Below are 17,531 nucleotides of genomic sequence, written 5' to 3' on the forward strand. Positions count from 1 at the left end.
AAATCCTTGTTGAGCCATGAAAATCTGAAAAAGTAAAGAGATTTCATAAAAACTACAAAGTGTGGGGAAAGAAATTAATATATTTTAGTTCTTATTTTCAATTTTGCATCTCAAGATTATGACTCAAACTGACGATTTTGTCTTTTCATTTAATACTTTGACCTTTTCAACTCAGAATTTGGAATTTATATGTCACATTTTTTTCTTTTTTGATTTCCAATTTTAAATTTTAAGTTGCATTTTGACCTTTTCAACACCTTACTTTGGCTTTTCAACCCCATATTTTGACTTTTAAAAACAAGGTTTCAATTTTTTTTTCTCATATTTTGCCATTTTTAATGAATATTTTGTACTTTTTATATCATATTTTGACCTTTTACACTCCCAATTTTAAATTTAAATCATCATTTTAACTTTTTAAGTCATCATTTTGAATTCTAGCTCATATTCTGACATTTTCAACTAATTTTTGGCTTTTTAATCCCATATTTTGACTTCTCAGACTCACAATTTAAAGTTTTAAGTCATATTTTGACTTTTAAATTCATCATTTCACAATTGACTTTGTATTCTGACCTTTCAACCCTAACTTCTCCTCATATATTTGCGCTTTAAAAAGATTTTTCTATTTTTAATATCGTGTTCGGATGTTTTGAACTAATAAATTTAAATTTTAATCTCAGATTTGAGCCTTTAAACCTATTATTTTAGTTTTTTGAATTTCCAAATGGTTTATCATCAGTGCTGTTTCTTCATATTTTATTACTGGTAAAAATAGAGTTGACAGTTATGGTTAAACGTTGACCCTGTTAGGCCCTCAGGTTAGACCTAAATCCAGGATTCAGCCCCTGCTGTGATTGAGTTTGACACCCCTGCAATAAGTGAACACAATCCAGAAACTGCACAGTCTCCTGAGAGCCAGATCTCATTTAAAAGGACTGAGGAAAAACGGAAAACTGTTCTGTGGTCAGATAAATTAAAATTTGAAATTCTTCATGGAAACTAGGGACGCCTTTCTTGAGATCCTGCTACCATCAAATTCAAAATCAAATGCACAAACTTTTTGGAAATTGTTGGCCGGCTTAATAAAATAAACTTTACTGTGGAAACATCAGTATATTTTTAGTGTGTGTCAGGTGAGGCTCCAGATGACGGTGATCATCGCCATGATGCCGTTAAGAGCGGCGACGCCATAACCCATGTGGAGACTGTGGCCCGATACGTCTCTGCAAGAAATCCACAAACAAAAAATATGTTGAATATGCATGACAACAACAGTCAGAGGGCATTGCACAAAAATGGCAGCCAACACGTAGAAAGACAACAAACAAGTAAAAGACGCTAGTGTGAATCCCATCAAGTCATTCAGTCTTAATATGCAGATTTCAACACTTTAACTAACAGAACTTACTGCAAAGTCTGGGAGTGCTGGCCACAGATTTTGCACACTGTTGCATCCTTTTACCTGAAGTCTGCAGGCGTCAGCAGCGATGGGATCTCCCTCCCCGGCTGGTGTGAGTCGATGTAGGTGAGAGTCCACGAGAAGACGCAGCAGATACTTCCTGCTAACACTGACAGCACCAGAATACTCCAGAAGCCTGCACACATTCACAACATTTATTTCACACACGTCCAAAAAAAGTCCAAGTGGACCTTGAAGGGATGTTTTTCTCAAAAAAGATCCTGATGGAGGAGTGGATATAAACAGGTTTACACTCGCCTAAAATCCTCTGTTCAGTCCCGTCCTCTCCTTTCACTCTCTCCACCCGCAGCTCTGCAAGATGACAAAGAAAAGAGCCATAAAGACCATCAAACTATCATTAAAGTGCACTTACATACCAAATTAGCATATTTTTAATACTCTTTTCACTATAAAGCCCCCCATCCCCGGTCTTAAGGAAGCTTTGAAAACATATTTCCATGTTTAATCCATCATGCAGGCATCCATGAACTTTGCAGAGCATCATCTAGATAAACTTTTATGTCTTACTACAGTGGATTAAAAACTCAAAAGGAAGTTATTTTTCCTACCAATTTGTCAGGAATTTTTGTTAGGAAGCAAATACATGAGTGTAGGGCAAAAACTGTAAGTTTCCTTGGTAAAGGGGGTTTATTTATTATCTTTGAGGACTGGACAAATGAGGCATATAGGTGTTTCCTACCTTTAAGAATCAGATAACTTACATATATGTGCATTTTTAACCTTTAAGTACTGGATAAATGAGGTGCGTGTCTTTTAAATTCCTTTCAGTATTGGGTAAATGAATTAAATGGGTATTTTTAACCATTCAGTATTAAATAAATGAGGTTTAAATGTGTTTTTCATACCTTTCAGGATGGGGTAAATGAAGGCGCACAAGCAGCCGACAGCAGCCATGGCAGCAGCCGAGCTCAGCACCGACAGCACGGTGAAGGACCACTGTTTGGGCCCGTTACTGGTGCTAACCACCCCTCCTGGTGCTGGAGTCCCTCCGCGTCTCTCTGTGGACATGTTTGTCCCTCCACGTCTCGTAAAAACAGTCTTTGTTCGCTGGAAATCATCCGAAGAAAACTTATCGACCCGAACTTTCCCAGTCCTTCGATCTCCTCGGCATCCTGTTGTAGCCTAGCTTTAAGTGTCTAATTTAACAAACAAAACAAGGAAAACGCATAGCTTACACAGAGTTATAAGTCAGTCATTATTAATCTACTTTTCATATTAATTTCATATAAATATTCGGTTCAATGCATCGGAAGCTGTAGCAGCACATTCCCTTCTTCGCTTTTTCTGTCGCACTTCCGCAATAAAGATTGTCCCTCGGGCTCTCCCGTTGTTAGAAATCTACTAACAAACCTTTCTACAGTTCGTTTTAAACCTTCAAGAATTTCAAACCTTTTTTTTTACATCTTGTTAACAAATTTTGTAATTTACAGTGAAAGATTTTTAAATTAATGTGCCATATTAACAATAATAATAGAAATAAAGATACGAAAAATTAATGAAAGTAATGCTACTGATAACGATAACCTTTATTGTTTAACAAGGTTGGTTTCACTCAGTACTTTTATGGATTTGCACGTAAATAAATTAAAGTTGTTCCATATAATAAGGGCATGATTTATGATACTTTTATCACAGTTGTCACACAAACAAAAACTGAGATTAAGATAGTAAATTCTTAATAACCTTTAGGCTGTTTATGCTCATTAAAATTAACTCTACTACAGGATCACACTTTGCTTTCCTGATTTCCTAAAGATCACTGGTTCCCAAAGTGGGGTTGGGACCCCCTTAGGGCAATGATACTTAACGTGTGGCTCATTTTTGATGATTTGTGGCTCTTTTATGTCTTAATTTGAAACATTATTCCCCCAGAAAACCTCAAAAAGGAAAAGTTTACCCCAGAAACTATCCATTTCAAGTAACATTAATCAGTTTGTTCCCCACACTTACACAGTAGGCTTTAATTGTCAAACTTATACTTCCATTGTCCTTATTTGCAATTTTTTGCTACTTTAATTCCATTTGTACCGCTTTTAGTCCATTTTTGACACTTTTATCCAGCTTTTTTAACAAAAAATCTTAGTAATTTCCCATTTCGCCACTCTTTCATGCTTTTTTGCTCATTTATCCCACATTTTTTTCTGATTTCTGCCCATTTTAGTCACTTTTCACTCATTTTTGCAACATCTTTGCCACTTTTGAAGCATTTTTGCCACCTGTGACTAATTTTTTTGGCCACTTTTCACACATTTTTGCCATTTTCTGCTCTTTTTTGCCACTTTTCTCCCAGTCTTTGCTGCTTGAAGCCCGTTTTTGCCACTTATTTTTGTCACTGTCCTCCCCTTTTGACACTTTTATCCTGCTTTTTGCAATTTTTTGCTCCCTTTTTCCTCTTCTCACCCATTTAAGTTGCCTTTTGCAATTTTTGGTCACTTATCACCCATTTTCCCACCTTTTTTCTGATTTTTGCCCATTTTAGTCACGTTTCATTCAGTTTTTGCAACATTTTTGCCACTTTTAACTCATTATTTGGTCACCTCGCAACCATCTCCCAGTGTTTGCTGCTTTTTACCATTTTTGCAACTTTTAACTTAATTGACACTTTTCACCACTTAGATTGTGGATCTAGCAAATGTATTTTTCCAACAATTTAGCTCTTTGGTTGAGCAGGGTTGAGGACTACTGGGGGTTAGCAAAACACCAAGGAGGGGTCATGACATGTCTTCCAAATAAAAAGAAAAGGATTTTACATCGCAAAATTGACCAGTTATTGCTGAAATATCCACAGAAAATGAGTCACTGGCTGTAATTTGTTCTAAAATCAAAGTAGTGTTTCTGTAGGAATTTGTACCCATCCATTCTTTAGAGCAGTTATGAGGTCAGGTGCTGATGCTGACAGTGCTCTGCGTTCATTTCATCCATTTTTTGTCTGTTCTCTCGAAGCTTACCAAACGTTGCAATACCACAGCCAGAGGTGGGGGCAGTGTTGAGCAACCCAGCCAACAGTTCAACCCAGAGAAGCAAAATACAACGAAGAAGAATAATTTGGGGGGGGGGGGGGGGGGCAGAAAAATAATTACTTATTCTGAGAGAATATTGAGAAATATTGAGTGAGTTGTTAGAAAACACAACGATATCAGTCTTCCTTATCTCCTTTTCTTTAGAACTCACTGATGGTTTTCATAAGATAGAGGAAATTCCTGGAGTGATTACCAAATTTCCATGCTGTTTTGGGAAAATAGAGTAAAATAAGATGTTTGCATGATTGTACTTCTGTAAGTATGTGATTTTTAAATATGCTTTTTTTAAAATTTAGGGTCCACATTTTGTCATTTAATAAATTTGAGTGGTTGAACATTCTCAAAAATATTGGGTTGCGATTTCTCTTAAGTGGTGTTGGGTCCTGATGCCCAACCAGTAGAGTAGCACTGCTCTATGGGGCAGACGGAGCTGCATCAAAGTAGCTCGGTGAGAGACGGTGACCTTTAGTGGATGAGTTTTTCAATGTCCACTCCAACATAACAGATGTACGCAAGTGTGAATGCATTGATGGCTGTAATGTATAAAATGCGCAGATCTGTTTTCATAGGTGTGTAGAGCACAATGAGCCTTTACTGAGTTGCTGTTGTTCCTAAATGCTTCCACTTTCTAATAAAAATAATAATAAAGAAATCTGAAAAAACACAAAGAGAAATGCAAAAGAAACACAGTCATTTTACTCAAGCCACATTTTAAAAGAAATCTTTACAGTTCTGACAGACAACAAAGACAGTTCATTTACATCAAGGTCTAAAAAAGGCAAAGTTTTAACAGAGGAATAAACACATACCTCTCATTCTTTACACATTAATTCCAACAACATCAGAAAAGATAAACATAATACAACCAGGGAATGCACTTCATTTCGTCATTATAATGTATGATCAATGAAGTGTTTCTCTTTGTAAATAAGAGTTAAAAGTTGCAATGTTATTTCAACTCTGTTGGAGACACAGAACTAAAATTTCAGGTTTATACACCAAGCAGTGATGATTATCACCTGGTATCTGACACCCAAATTGTATGTAATGTGTCAAAACCATGTAAAAACACAACAGTTATGTTTGTTTACAGTGTAACAGAAAGTAAGAAATAAAAAAAACACACATTGCTGAAAGTGATCCCACTTTCCCACATGTCACGATTACATTCTTGGAAGACTTTTTTTCCAAATTGGTAATTTCTTCCAAAGTTTCATGATGTTTTAGAATAATTTGGTCATCGCATTCACACATTAAAGCTCAATCAATATTTCACTTGTTGTCAATAAAAACCATGTGCAAAGTAAACCAATGCAGAAGAATCGAATTTCAAGTATTGCCTGTTTTTCAGAGCGTCTACTTTTGTGCTACGAAGTTTTCTGCTCTTTTTTTTTTTTAATTGCATTTTTGAAAAGAAACTCAAGGAGAAGCTCTTAAAATCCCTGGGAAAATCAGGGATCTAGCCTTCTGTACGATGAAGCAGCTGTTGATATTTTTGAACGTTTGAGGCACTTTACAGATCAAGTTATCAATCAAGAAGTTTAAGAGTGATGAGCGTCTTACACAGGCACGATTGTGTTCATAAAAAGCAACATTTATAAGCGTAACACTGATAGTCCTTAGAGTATAACACTTATCAATGATAGTACAACACACAACAGCAGGAGGAAAGAATAAATAGAAAAATAAAAGTTTTTTTGGCTTGTTTAGAAGATAAATGCTGCCTTATAAAGTGCTGTTGAAGTGTTCTAAGGCAAAAGGGCTCCATACAAGCAAGCGATGTACATAAGACACAATCTTTAATCTCTGATTAGTAGTCTGATCTTTTAAATCAGCATTTATCATCTTAAAGGGTTTAAAAACCAACATCCCTGGAGATTCCCCGACCCACTTTGATTATAAAAAAAAAAGTGCAAACAAGGCGTCAGCCCTCAAAGTCAGTGTACATTTTTTCATCTCAATTTCAACACCCTCGTTCTCTCAGCTGCAGCAGTGCAGGAGCAGCAGCGTAACAAGCTGTAACCCGAGTCAGAAAATGAACTGTCAGTGATTATCAGGAATTTTACTCAGAGGTGTAGAGGTGTGCGCTTTTCTAAAACAACCACAGCTAGCGGTTAAAATAGGTAAACATGTTAAAGACAGCAGTTTTATAGGGGTTTTCTCATGCTATTCTGCAGAAACAGATCCGCAGGAGGAGCTCAGAGCCTGCTAGCCTTGTGTCTAGTGGCGACAAACTAGAGCCAAATTATCAATGAAAGCCCCTGCGTCTCCATTACTAACAGATCAAAATGTGTAAAGCAGACAAATAAAGTTTGCCCATGTTAAAACTCAAGTGTTTTGCAGACCTAACATGTCAGGAGGGGCTATTTTTATTTATTCTTTTTAAGTAATCCAGGTTTTAGCAGCAGCTGAACTATCCAGCTCTCAAATAAACAGAATAAAGTAAGGTTTATTTTTAAAAAGTGGGCTTTTCTGATGCTGCTCTGCTGCCACGGCATGTTCAAATTGGCTTGCATCCTGTCAAGTTTGTAACTAGGCATAGATGTCTTCTTTTCTTATATCGTTTACAAAGATTTTGTAAATCTACTACAATCTACCACTCTTTAAAAGCAACTTTTCCAGGCGTCAAAACCAATCAGGACTTAATAAAGTCAGTCAGTGTTAAAAATGAGTGTTTTTCATGGAGGGGTTGCAAGCTCGGGCTTTTGCCGATATTTACAGATTCATTTTTGAATGTTTTTCAGACATAAAACTTCCATCCTTTAAGGTTTGGGAATTGACAAAGAAATTTAGTCCATAAATAACACTTCAAAGTTTAAAGAATGAGTGTAGATACATCAAAAACCCTCAGCCAACATAAGTCTGTTGGTCCGGCCATTAACTCCTCTAATAATTAGTATATACGGGCAAAATCTATAGTCGATATATGCTGATATTCACAGCCAATACTAACATCCTCTTTAAAACAAACATATTCAGAGATTATAAACCATTAGTTTACTGAATAAAGGGGTTTCCTGCTCAAAAATCGTTGATTTGTCGGCTGTTTTGCAGCCCAAGTTCATCAGCACACGTCAAGTTTTTTTAGCTTCTATTCAGAGAAGGATTCCTTCATTTATATAGTTTTACTAGTTATGAATTGGTGCCAAATTATCCATGAAGGTCTACCCCTCCTCAAAACAAATTCAGAGACTGTAACTAGTAACTACTAAATAAATACGCTCAGAGGGGAAAAATTGCAGTGTTTTGCACACTAAATAAAGTCTTCCCATGTTAAAAATGGGTATTTTTCTTGTGTTTTTTTGCAGTCAGCATGTCAGGAGGGGTTGAAAGCATGTAAAGACTCTTCTTACTTAAAGAGTCCTTCTTTTAATCTTAAGAAAATTCAAATAATCCCCCAGTTAAAGCAGGTTCCTTCAAAAATCCATGTTTTTCTCATGATGTTTTGAGCCCCCAGTATATCCGGATGGGTTGGGAGTTTACTTGGCTTCTATTAAAATAAGGGTTCCTTCATTTGTAGGGTTTAAATGGGTCTAAATCGGTGCCAAAGGCCATCAAAAGAAACAGATCTGGGGTTTTTAGCCACTAAAGACAGCAAGCAAAGCTTTTTAAGTTAACAGGCAGTGTTTTTCCAGCTGATAGGAGGGGTTTTAGAGTCACTCTGCTTGATTTTATAACTGAGTTCCTTCAGTTTTAAAGGTTTGTGAGGCTTTTAGCAGAAGCTGATTATAATTATAAGAGATTATCCCAGGCTGCATGTGAAGCTACGTAAACTTGAGCTCATTTAACAACTAAAGTCTAGTCTAGTCATGAGGTCTAGTTGGATGGAAATGCTTTTAAGTCTGCTTAACTATGAGAGGAGTATGATGATATGGAGGTTTGTAGTTCCTTTGACAAACTTCAGTCAGTTACAGCCCCACAAAGAGACAAAGAGAGCTGTCAAACAGTTTTAAGTCGTCCTGTGATCTGACTCTGGCTGCAGCTCTGCTCTGCTCTCTCACCTTTCCTGCCTTTGCATCATGAAAATGTTCAGCTGGAGCAGGCGTCCCCGTTCAGAGGCGGGTCTGACCCCGTATCTGCCGAGCCGTTGGCTAATACCTCCTCCGCAGAGCACCTCCTGGAGACCAGTTTGTAGAGCCCGGCGATGAAGAAGATCATCGAAATGAGGGCGAAGTATCCACTGTAGATGAAGAACTAAAGGGAGAGAAAGAAGGCTCAGGATGAAATCTACACAGCAGGAGGAAAAAGCAGCGAGGATCGTGGTTCTTTCTTACCTGGGTGAAGACGTCGAGGCCGAGGCCGACCGAGTCGACGACGACCAGCGTGAGCAGAGTCTGCAGCAGCAGGGCCATGAAGGTGTTGACCCCAAACACCAAAGCATAACGCCGCATGTTCAGACTGGCTGCGATCTGAAAGCTAAACAATGAAAAGGCAGAAAAACAGTGAAACACACCAAAAAATATGGTCCTGCAGCAAAAAGATTCTTGTGCCATTCAGATTTCTATTTTCAAGCCATTTTGGCTGTTGAATGAATTCACAGAAAACAACATATTTGTCCCAGAGGACAAAAAATGTCCCATGGAAAACCACTGAAAATGACATTTTTGATCCATCGTAACATAAACTGATGCATTCCTTTGTGTTAAGATTTCATTTTGGACTGCTACCTTTCAATTTCAAATGTTTATATTTGTCCACCAGATGGTGCTACTTTTCCTATTTAAAGCATGCAGCAAAATTCTACACTTTTTACTGTTTTCTGCAAGAATGACTTGCAACTGAAATGACAAGTGTGTGTCTATTGATGTTGGATAATGAAATGTGTGTAAAAAAAAAAAAGTGTGTGAGTTTTTGTGGTTTTGGTTCTATCAAAACAGTGGCATTGTGTAAACATACTGACCTTTAAAGGGTTAAAAACCCCAAAATATAATTCATATTTGATATGGATATTTCAGGCTGAAGTAGTTTTAAAATACTGACTAGTTAAGAGTCTAAACAAATACTAATATATAATATTTCTTAAGCATTTTAGGGAAGCTGATTTTTTTTCATTAGGGCCACAAGTGTGATTTTTATTTTAAATCTGACTCCGCAAAAAATATTATAATAATGTATCAAAACCAATGTTCTCTCAATCATTGACCCAACTTACAGCATAATGATAAAAATAATCAAATACTTATTGAAATGTATTTCTTATTTTTATTTTTAAATAAAGACTGGTGTTGTTTAAACATACCGGCCTTTAAAGGGTTAAAATCCACTAAATAAAACAAATATTTGATATGTTCATTTCAGGCTGAAGTAGTTTTAAAAGATTGACTCTTTTAGAGAGGAAAGAATAATAATATATCAAATTTTTATAGCTGATTTTAGGAAGCTGACATTTTTGTCATTAGGGCCACAAGTGTTAGTTTTCTTTTTAATCTAACACTGCAAAGAAAAATAATAAATCTGAAAAATCAATGTTGCTACCAGTCATTGCACCATCTTAGATCCTGATAAAAATAATAAGCAAATACATCTTGAAATGTATTTTATGGGAAATGTTTTTGTTGTTTTTTTCTTCTTTTTTTCTAATAAAAAACTCTGGAGTTATGTGAACATACTGGCCTTCAAAGGGTTAAAATACCCCAAAATATAATTGATATTTGCTATGTATATTTCAGGCTGAAGTAGTTTCAAAGAATTAAGTGTTTAAAGTAAAAAAAATGGTAATAAATATAATCTATACAGCTGATTTTAGAAAGCTGACATTTTTGTAATTAGGGCCACGAGTGAATTTTTTCAATTTGACACTGTAACAAAAATAACATCAAAATGAATGCTGCTGCCTATCATTGACCCATCTCAGGACCTAATAATAATAATATTCAACAAATACTCCCTCAAATGTTTTTTGAAATCATTATTTTTATTTTTAAGGGTTTTCTCCCCTTAAAAAACAGTGGAGTTGTGTAAACATGCTGGCCTTTAAAGGGGTAAAAAAAAAGACATATATAATTAATATTTGATATGTACATTTCAGGCTGAAGCTGTTTTAAAAATGTGACTTTTAAAGTGAATAGAAATATTAATAAATTCTATTTTTACAGCAGTTTTTGGGAAGCAGGCATTTTTTGTCCTTAACAAGAAAAGTGTTAGGATACTAAAGGAACTCTTAAGGGTTAATAAATGAGTACTCTAATTACTCAGGTTATCTGTATCATATTAAATATGTCTGACAATCTGAAACATTTAAGTTTGACTAAAATAAAAAAGAAAAAGAAATGAGGAGGGGGGAAAACACTTTTTCACAGCTGTGTATCAAACTCCTCGTTCCTGCTGTGTACTCACGTCGCCACGGTGATGAGCAGCATGTACGTGGCTCTGAAGAGGATGTACGAGCCGTAGCACAGCCAGATGTTTTTCACTATGTCCATGGCGAACACGCATGCCGCCATGAGCAGGGAGAGGACGCACAGAACCAGCTCGCCCCACAGAGACCAGCACACGGGGAGGTAACCCACCAGGAGGGCCGCCAGAGCGCCTGGAGACACACAGGGGAAGTAACTCCATCTATCACCCACCTTTATGTACCTTCATTCACATTCTGGAGTTTATTTAACAGCAAAATGAACAGAATGCTTTGGAAAGATGAGGAATTTCATCTTTAAGTGTCCCGCTCACCCAGCAGCGTGGACAGCGTCTCCACATATCCGTTATAGATCTCATAATCCTGCGAGGGTCGAACTTTCTCCCACAGCGGCTGGGCGTAGTTGATGATCTGGAAGTATCCGCAGGTCGCCAGAGCCCACCAAACTGACCACGCCAGCAGGGGGCGACACTTGTAGCACTGCAGGAAGTCTTCAAACAGCATCCGCAGCACATCCAGAAGACCCATAGGAGGAATTTTTGTGTCTGGAGCGTTGGGTATCTGCCAGGAGAGAAGCCCCAACATGGTCCAGATTTTATTTTGGTGCCAAAAAAACACAGTGAAATATTCAAATCAAAATTCAGGAAGTTAAAATAAGGCTTGTTACTGTGGAGACGTCCTGCCCATTTTGAGGCGCTTTATGCTCTGTGTCTTCAGCCTTCTCCAGCAGGGCGGCGCTGCTCCTCCTCTCTCTCTCCTCCTCCTCCACCGATCCTGGACTTTCGTGGAAAAAAAGACTCCTCTTCGGCATTGGGAGAAACCACGGGGCAACAAAGGCCACGGAGGCCGACGTCAGTGTGATGATGACGAGGTGGATCAGCTGGACTTTGGCCACGGAGAGCAGAAGCTGACCGATCAAAGAGCCGGCGGCCGATCCGAAGAGAGTGACGGAGCGGCAGAAACCCGTTACTCTCTTGTAGTAGGCCGGATCCACCACGCTGTAGATGTACGAGTAGTAGGCGACCTCGGCGGCCGTGGCCAGGCCAAAGAAGAACTCCAGGAGCTGCATGGCGAGGAGGCCGTCAGTCTTCAGCAGCATCACGTACGTCACGACTAAACTGGTGGCCTGAAGCACCAGAACGGGCTTGTAACAGAGGTAGTCTGTGACCAGGAAGACGGGGAACAGCAACGCCAGGTACGAGTACGTCCATACGGGAAAGATTTCATTCACTACCTGTGGATTAAAGAGAAGAAATACACAAATCAGAGCTAAATTAGTCAGTTTAGTGTTTGTCTTGCATTGCCCCAGTTTACAGCAGTATCTCTTCAAAGACCAGAATGATAACAGGTTGATTCTGGACTAAAATCACAAGGATTTCCTCAGAGATCGGTCAGGACTTGTGCAAGGCAAAACATTTCATCTGGTGTGATTTTATTCCACGCAATTCACCTTTACAATGTCAAAAAATCTGACTTTTGGCTCTTGTGAATTTATAACTCTCTAAACACAAAAATGTCAAGTTTTTACTTACAAATTTGACTTTATAAACTCTAAATTTAAGTATTTTTTCTTGAAAGTGTGTAAGTTTTCAAACTCCAAAATTCCACTTTTTTTCTCGTTAATTTACAGCTTTTAGAACACAAAGTTTTTTAATTTTTCATGAGTTTTTTTCTGTAGATGTAACTTTTTAAACTTTAAAATTCATTTTTTTCTGTCAAGTACGACCAAATACATTTCTTTCTTACTTTCAGACATGTCAAAAACATGCTGTCATTTAAACCTAAATTTTTTTTAAGATTTCAGTCATTATTTTAATACTTTTTAAATCTGAAAATGTAAGTTTTTTTTCTTGTCTATATATGACTTCAGAAGCTCCAAAAGAGTACATTTTTTTTCTAAATCATGACTTTTTCATCTCAGAAGTTAAAAGTATTTTTCCTGCCTATTGGTGACTTTAGCTCCAACATTTCTACTTTTTCTAGTAAATGTAGGACTGTTGAATACTCAGCTGTAGTATTTTTCTAGCATCGCCTTTTAAAACTTTTCCTGTGAATGCACAAGTTTATAAACACAAAATTTTAATTTTTCATTTCTCATCAACAGCTGCTTAGAGTTGAAACCTTCAAGTGTTTTCTCTTTAATTTAAATGTGAAAACTTCAAGTTCCCCTGTAAACACAAGACTTTTTAAACTTTAAATTTCAATATTTTATTTCCCTTTAATTGACATTCTTTTAACCTCTAGAATTCAAAATGTTTTCTTGTAAATAATGACCTAATAAACTCGGAGGATTTCAGTTTTTTTCTCGAGTTCAGACTTTTATATCTTAAAAAAGCTTCTACGTTCTTTTCTTGAAAATCTACTGCCTTCTAAACTTGACAATTTCAATTTTTTTCACATTATTTGAAAACTTTTTTAAATATTAAAATTCAAAGTTCATATATGTCCTCCAAAATATATATATATTTTTTTGAAAATATGTTTTTTTCTTGTCTGTTGATGACTTTTTCTACTTGAACATTTCAAGTTTTTCTTATTATTCTAAAACTTTTTCAACATGGAAATTTAAGGTTTATATATGAACTTTTACACTATAAAACAGTAAATCTTTTCTTGTAAATGATTACTTTTTAATCTTGAAACCTTCAGGTTATTTTCTTGTTTATGAATGACTTTTTAAACTAACAATATTCAAGATTTTTCTTGTAATTAACTACTTTTTTTTTAGATTTGTAATTGTATGCTTTAGACTTGAAAACTTTTTTTTTATTGGATTACAACTTAAACTTTAAATTGAAAATTTCCTAAACTGGCTAAAATTCTCCCAGCATAAGTTTTCCTGTGTTTAAAGGGTTTTTTTTTTTTTTAACTAAAACGGAACAAAATGTTTGTCTTTCTGTCACTTCCTGACAATCTTTCAAACTCCAAAAATTTGAAGTGGGTAAATCTGGCACAACTTCACCAACTCCCAAAGGTGCATGGACGATGAGGAGGGTCTTGAAGAGAACAGAAATCTCCAGCAACACTTGTAGTTAAAAGAACAACTTCATTAGACCGACGCGTTTCGGCATGCAGCCTTCATCAGGGTCATCAAGAACCACAATGCAAGCAGCATTTGAATAGGGTAATGTGGAAACAGAAAAACATGTGAAATAAAAAAAATGTTACTAAATTACATAATTTAAACCAATCAAAAACAGCCACATATATTTATCGGCCAATGGGGTAACAGCACCAGGGAGTTGGTTGACTGATCATATGGTTTATGACCAATGGACACTGCTAAAGAGGCACAGGGAGTGTCTGATTAACAGCCATGGGCAAGATGAGCTGAAACGATACAGGGAAATGACCACTAGGTGGGATTAGAGAGTATTCTGGGGCCATTTTAAAGTGCCATCTGTGGGTGAGGTAAAACATTTTAAATAAAAACATTAGGTAAAAGCATTTTATGAAGGAGTTAAAAACGCACGTTTTTTTCTCAAGCAAACCAACAAAGACACAGGCAAAACTGGGAGCCATTTTAGTGCCCATGGCAGTGCCAGAGATCTGGAGATATGGTGAGTTGTTAAAAAAAGAAATAATTTCTTGTGAGGACAAAGGAGGCCAGGTTCACTAGGAATACTCTCTAATCCCACCTAGTGGTCATTTTTCTGGATTGTTTCAGCACATTTTGTCCATGGCTGTTAATCAGACACTCCCTGTGTCTTTTTTAGCAGTGTCCACTGGTCATAAACCATATGATCAGTCAACCAACTCCCTGGTGCTGTTACCCCATTGGCTGATAAATATATGTGGCTGTTTTTGATTGGTTTAAATTATGTCATTTCGTAGCATTTTGATTTTTTTTCACATTTTTTTCTGTTTCCACTCTCCCCTACTTAAATGCTGCTTGTAATGTGGTTCTTGATGACCCTGATGAAGGCTGCATGCCGAAACGCGTCGGTCTAATAAAGTTGTTCTTTTAACAACAAGTGTCTTCAAAACTCCAAAAATTTCAATTTTTTTTTGTAAATCACAAACTAAATTGTTTTTTGTTGTTGTTTGATATTTGATGACTTTTTAATAAAGTTTTTCTTGTGAATCAGTGAATTTTTAGACTCCAACATTTCAATTTTTTCTTGTAAATTTGTAAAAATTGTCAAGATTTTTCTCACAGCTTATTACTTTTTTATAATTGAAAATGTATGTTTTTTATTGATTATATGACTTTTTAAACTTCACATTTGCGTTTTCCCCAATAAATCATACATTTCTAAACTTGAAAATATATTTTTTTGAATGATTAATCATTTTTTTAAGATTCAAAAATGTAAGATTTTTTCTTGCAAAAGTTAATGACTTTTAAACATGAAAATGTCAAGGTCATTTAGTTGTTTGGTTTAGTTTTTGTTTTTTGGCTGTCCATCCTGTGTATGTGCTCATGCATGTCTGTTCAGGTCAAGGATGGAGTAAACATATCATGGAGGTCGTAGGTCAAGCAACCAAACCAGTGAGATATCTCAGAAACTTCAGGGAAATTTCTTCCAGGGTTGCTGGACCGTTTTTGAAGTCAAATCAAAGCCTTTTAAAGACTATTTTAGACCTCCACCCCTTAAAAAAGTATGAATACTTTGTGAGGGTGTGTTCAGTGTCTGTGTGTCGTGCTTTGAATTCCATTGTCCAAGTTCAAAAACGTTTTATTAAAAAAAAACAACTGGGTGCCATGAATTGTTGTTCTCTGTTTTCTTCTTGACGCCAAATTTCCTGAAACTTGCATTCCCCCGTCTTCTTCTTCTTCTCTCTTGTTTGGTTAAGGTTTAAACATCATTTCAGTGAGTTTTGTTTTATTTTCAACTCAAAGGTAGACTGGGCATCTTGAACACCTTACTTTTGGACCGATTACACTGATTCCAGACTGAATTAATTCTGTATTTTGCTGCTGGATGCTCCTGAATGCAACATTTTTGGCTGCGTCCAGCCTCTGTGAGAAGAGGCCAGTGTTCGAGCCAAAATTATTATGGGGTGATGCGGGTGACGGATACTTTGAATATTTGGTGTTTTTTGGAGAGTGCAAGTTTAAGAAGACCAATGGAAACCAGTTAGCACAAACCATGTACGTAAATTCCACCAGGGGGCTCTTAATCGAAGTAATCAAAACTTTATTAGGTGTAGGAGTGGAGAAATGAAGCAGCACAGACGTAATCTAATGTCCTCCATCACACTCTGCATGCCCTTGAAAGGCTCTGACTCTCAGTGAGAGGGTCTAATATGAGATCCTGAACCAGGCTCCCTCTGATTTTAAGGAAGGATTCGTCATTCAGGATGTATTTTGGCCAGCTAATTATTTTGGGATTAAGCAAAGATTCCAGAGGATTTAACCAGTTTTCCAACAGGGATTGTTAAGCCCTGGAATTTTGTTGGAGCGAGATTAAATGAGCGTTAAGAAGACATCCAGTCCTTTCTTTTAAAACAACCCTTCACATAATCAGACATGTTTTCTAAAACAAAAGCTGCACAAACGGTAGAGACATGGAGCTTTATCTGGGGCTGTCTGCATTGACGGTTCAGTGTAAAACAGGTTTAACTGTCACATCACCGAACGGGAAGTATAAAGTCAAGAAAACACTTCTTGAAATTAATGTGTGTTGGGTAAATGTTGAGGAAATAGAGACACATGAACAAAGAAACCAAACCTGACGGTAGGGAAATAGACAGAGTGAGAAACGTGGATGAGCTCTGATGCAACATGAAGGTGATGAAACCTCAGCAAATGTCTCTGCTTCAGGGAGATCAGGGGTTAAAGACCTGAGGGGGTTAAAACAGGGCTGCACAAGTTAAATGAAACATGATCACAGTTTTATCCTTCCAACGATTAAACAACCGTGACAGACAGATAGATACAAAACCTGCATTGAATTTGCAGTTTTGCAAATTGGATAGAAACCTCTCATATCTACAATCAGCTACCCTTTACCCTTGAAGACCCAGTCAACACTTAACCATGAGCGAGAAAAACCTTGATAACGGTGTGGGAACATCCTCTCAGTCCAGCCTTCAAGTGGAACAACCTCAGTAAAATCTTTGTAAGGAATTTAACTCGATTAAGTGCTGTCAGGATTTCAACAGCAGGTGCTTTTAAAGAAACAATGGCTGGAGATTTTTGACGATATTAAAAGAATCATGTCTGCTAGAATCATACAGAAAACTGAAGTTCTGATATTATGGCAACGATAGTAGTTGGCTTGTTGGCTTCAATACTTAAGACAGGTGGGAGTTCATTATTTCTATCTATTTGACTTGGGCAATTCTGGTAAATTTTCAAGCAAAAGCGGGTAAAAGAAGATTTTTTTTAATAGTATAGAGAATAAGACATCACAGTAGTTCAGTTCTGCATGGGAATAAACACAAAAATGGAGTTAAAATGTGCGATGTGTCAAACTTTTCCACATGACGCAAGCTTTCAAGACGTAACCGTTACTAGCTTTAGCCTGGTAACTCACCTGGCTCTCCGTCAGGTTCTTGTCCGGTCCCAGCAGGAAGGCCGTGAGGAACGGCTCCGAGGGCCGCAGGCTGAAGAAGAAACCGAAGACACAGAGCAGCACGGTGGGGTACAACACGGACATCGTGGGTCGGCTCGGCGGAGGCAGCAGCCGCGTGACCTCTACTGACAGCCCGCTGAAGGCATAGTGGT

At 37.1% G+C, this 17,531-nt stretch overlaps 2 protein-coding genes across 2 annotated transcripts; both read right to left on the reverse strand.

Annotated features, from left to right (window-relative positions):
• Positions 1-774: 774 nt before the first annotated feature.
• arl6ip6 (ADP-ribosylation factor-like 6 interacting protein 6) lies at positions 775-2,770 on the reverse strand. Its single transcript, XM_041782142.1, has 4 exons — positions 2,329-2,770; positions 1,721-1,774; positions 1,466-1,598; positions 775-1,226 (listed from the first exon to the last, which is right to left on the reverse strand). The coding sequence occupies exons 1-4, from the start codon at positions 2,489-2,491 to the stop codon at positions 1,133-1,135; spliced, it is 444 nt and encodes a 147-aa protein (XP_041638076.1). The 5' UTR covers positions 2,492-2,770; the 3' UTR covers positions 775-1,132.
• Positions 2,771-5,177: 2,407 nt separating this feature from the next.
• On the reverse strand, positions 5,178-17,531 carry slc19a2 (solute carrier family 19 member 2). Its single transcript, XM_041781746.1, has 6 exons — positions 17,341-17,531; positions 11,526-12,092; positions 11,173-11,419; positions 10,840-11,032; positions 8,778-8,919; positions 5,178-8,697 (listed from the first exon to the last, which is right to left on the reverse strand). Exons 1-6 carry the CDS (start codon positions 17,461-17,463, stop codon positions 8,533-8,535), a joined length of 1,437 nt encoding a protein of 478 aa, XP_041637680.1. The 5' UTR covers positions 17,464-17,531; the 3' UTR covers positions 5,178-8,532.

Source organism: Cheilinus undulatus, linkage group 24 (assembly GCF_018320785.1).
Source record: "Cheilinus undulatus linkage group 24, ASM1832078v1, whole genome shotgun sequence".
Classification (NCBI taxonomy): Eukaryota; Metazoa; Chordata; class Actinopteri; order Labriformes; family Labridae; genus Cheilinus; species Cheilinus undulatus.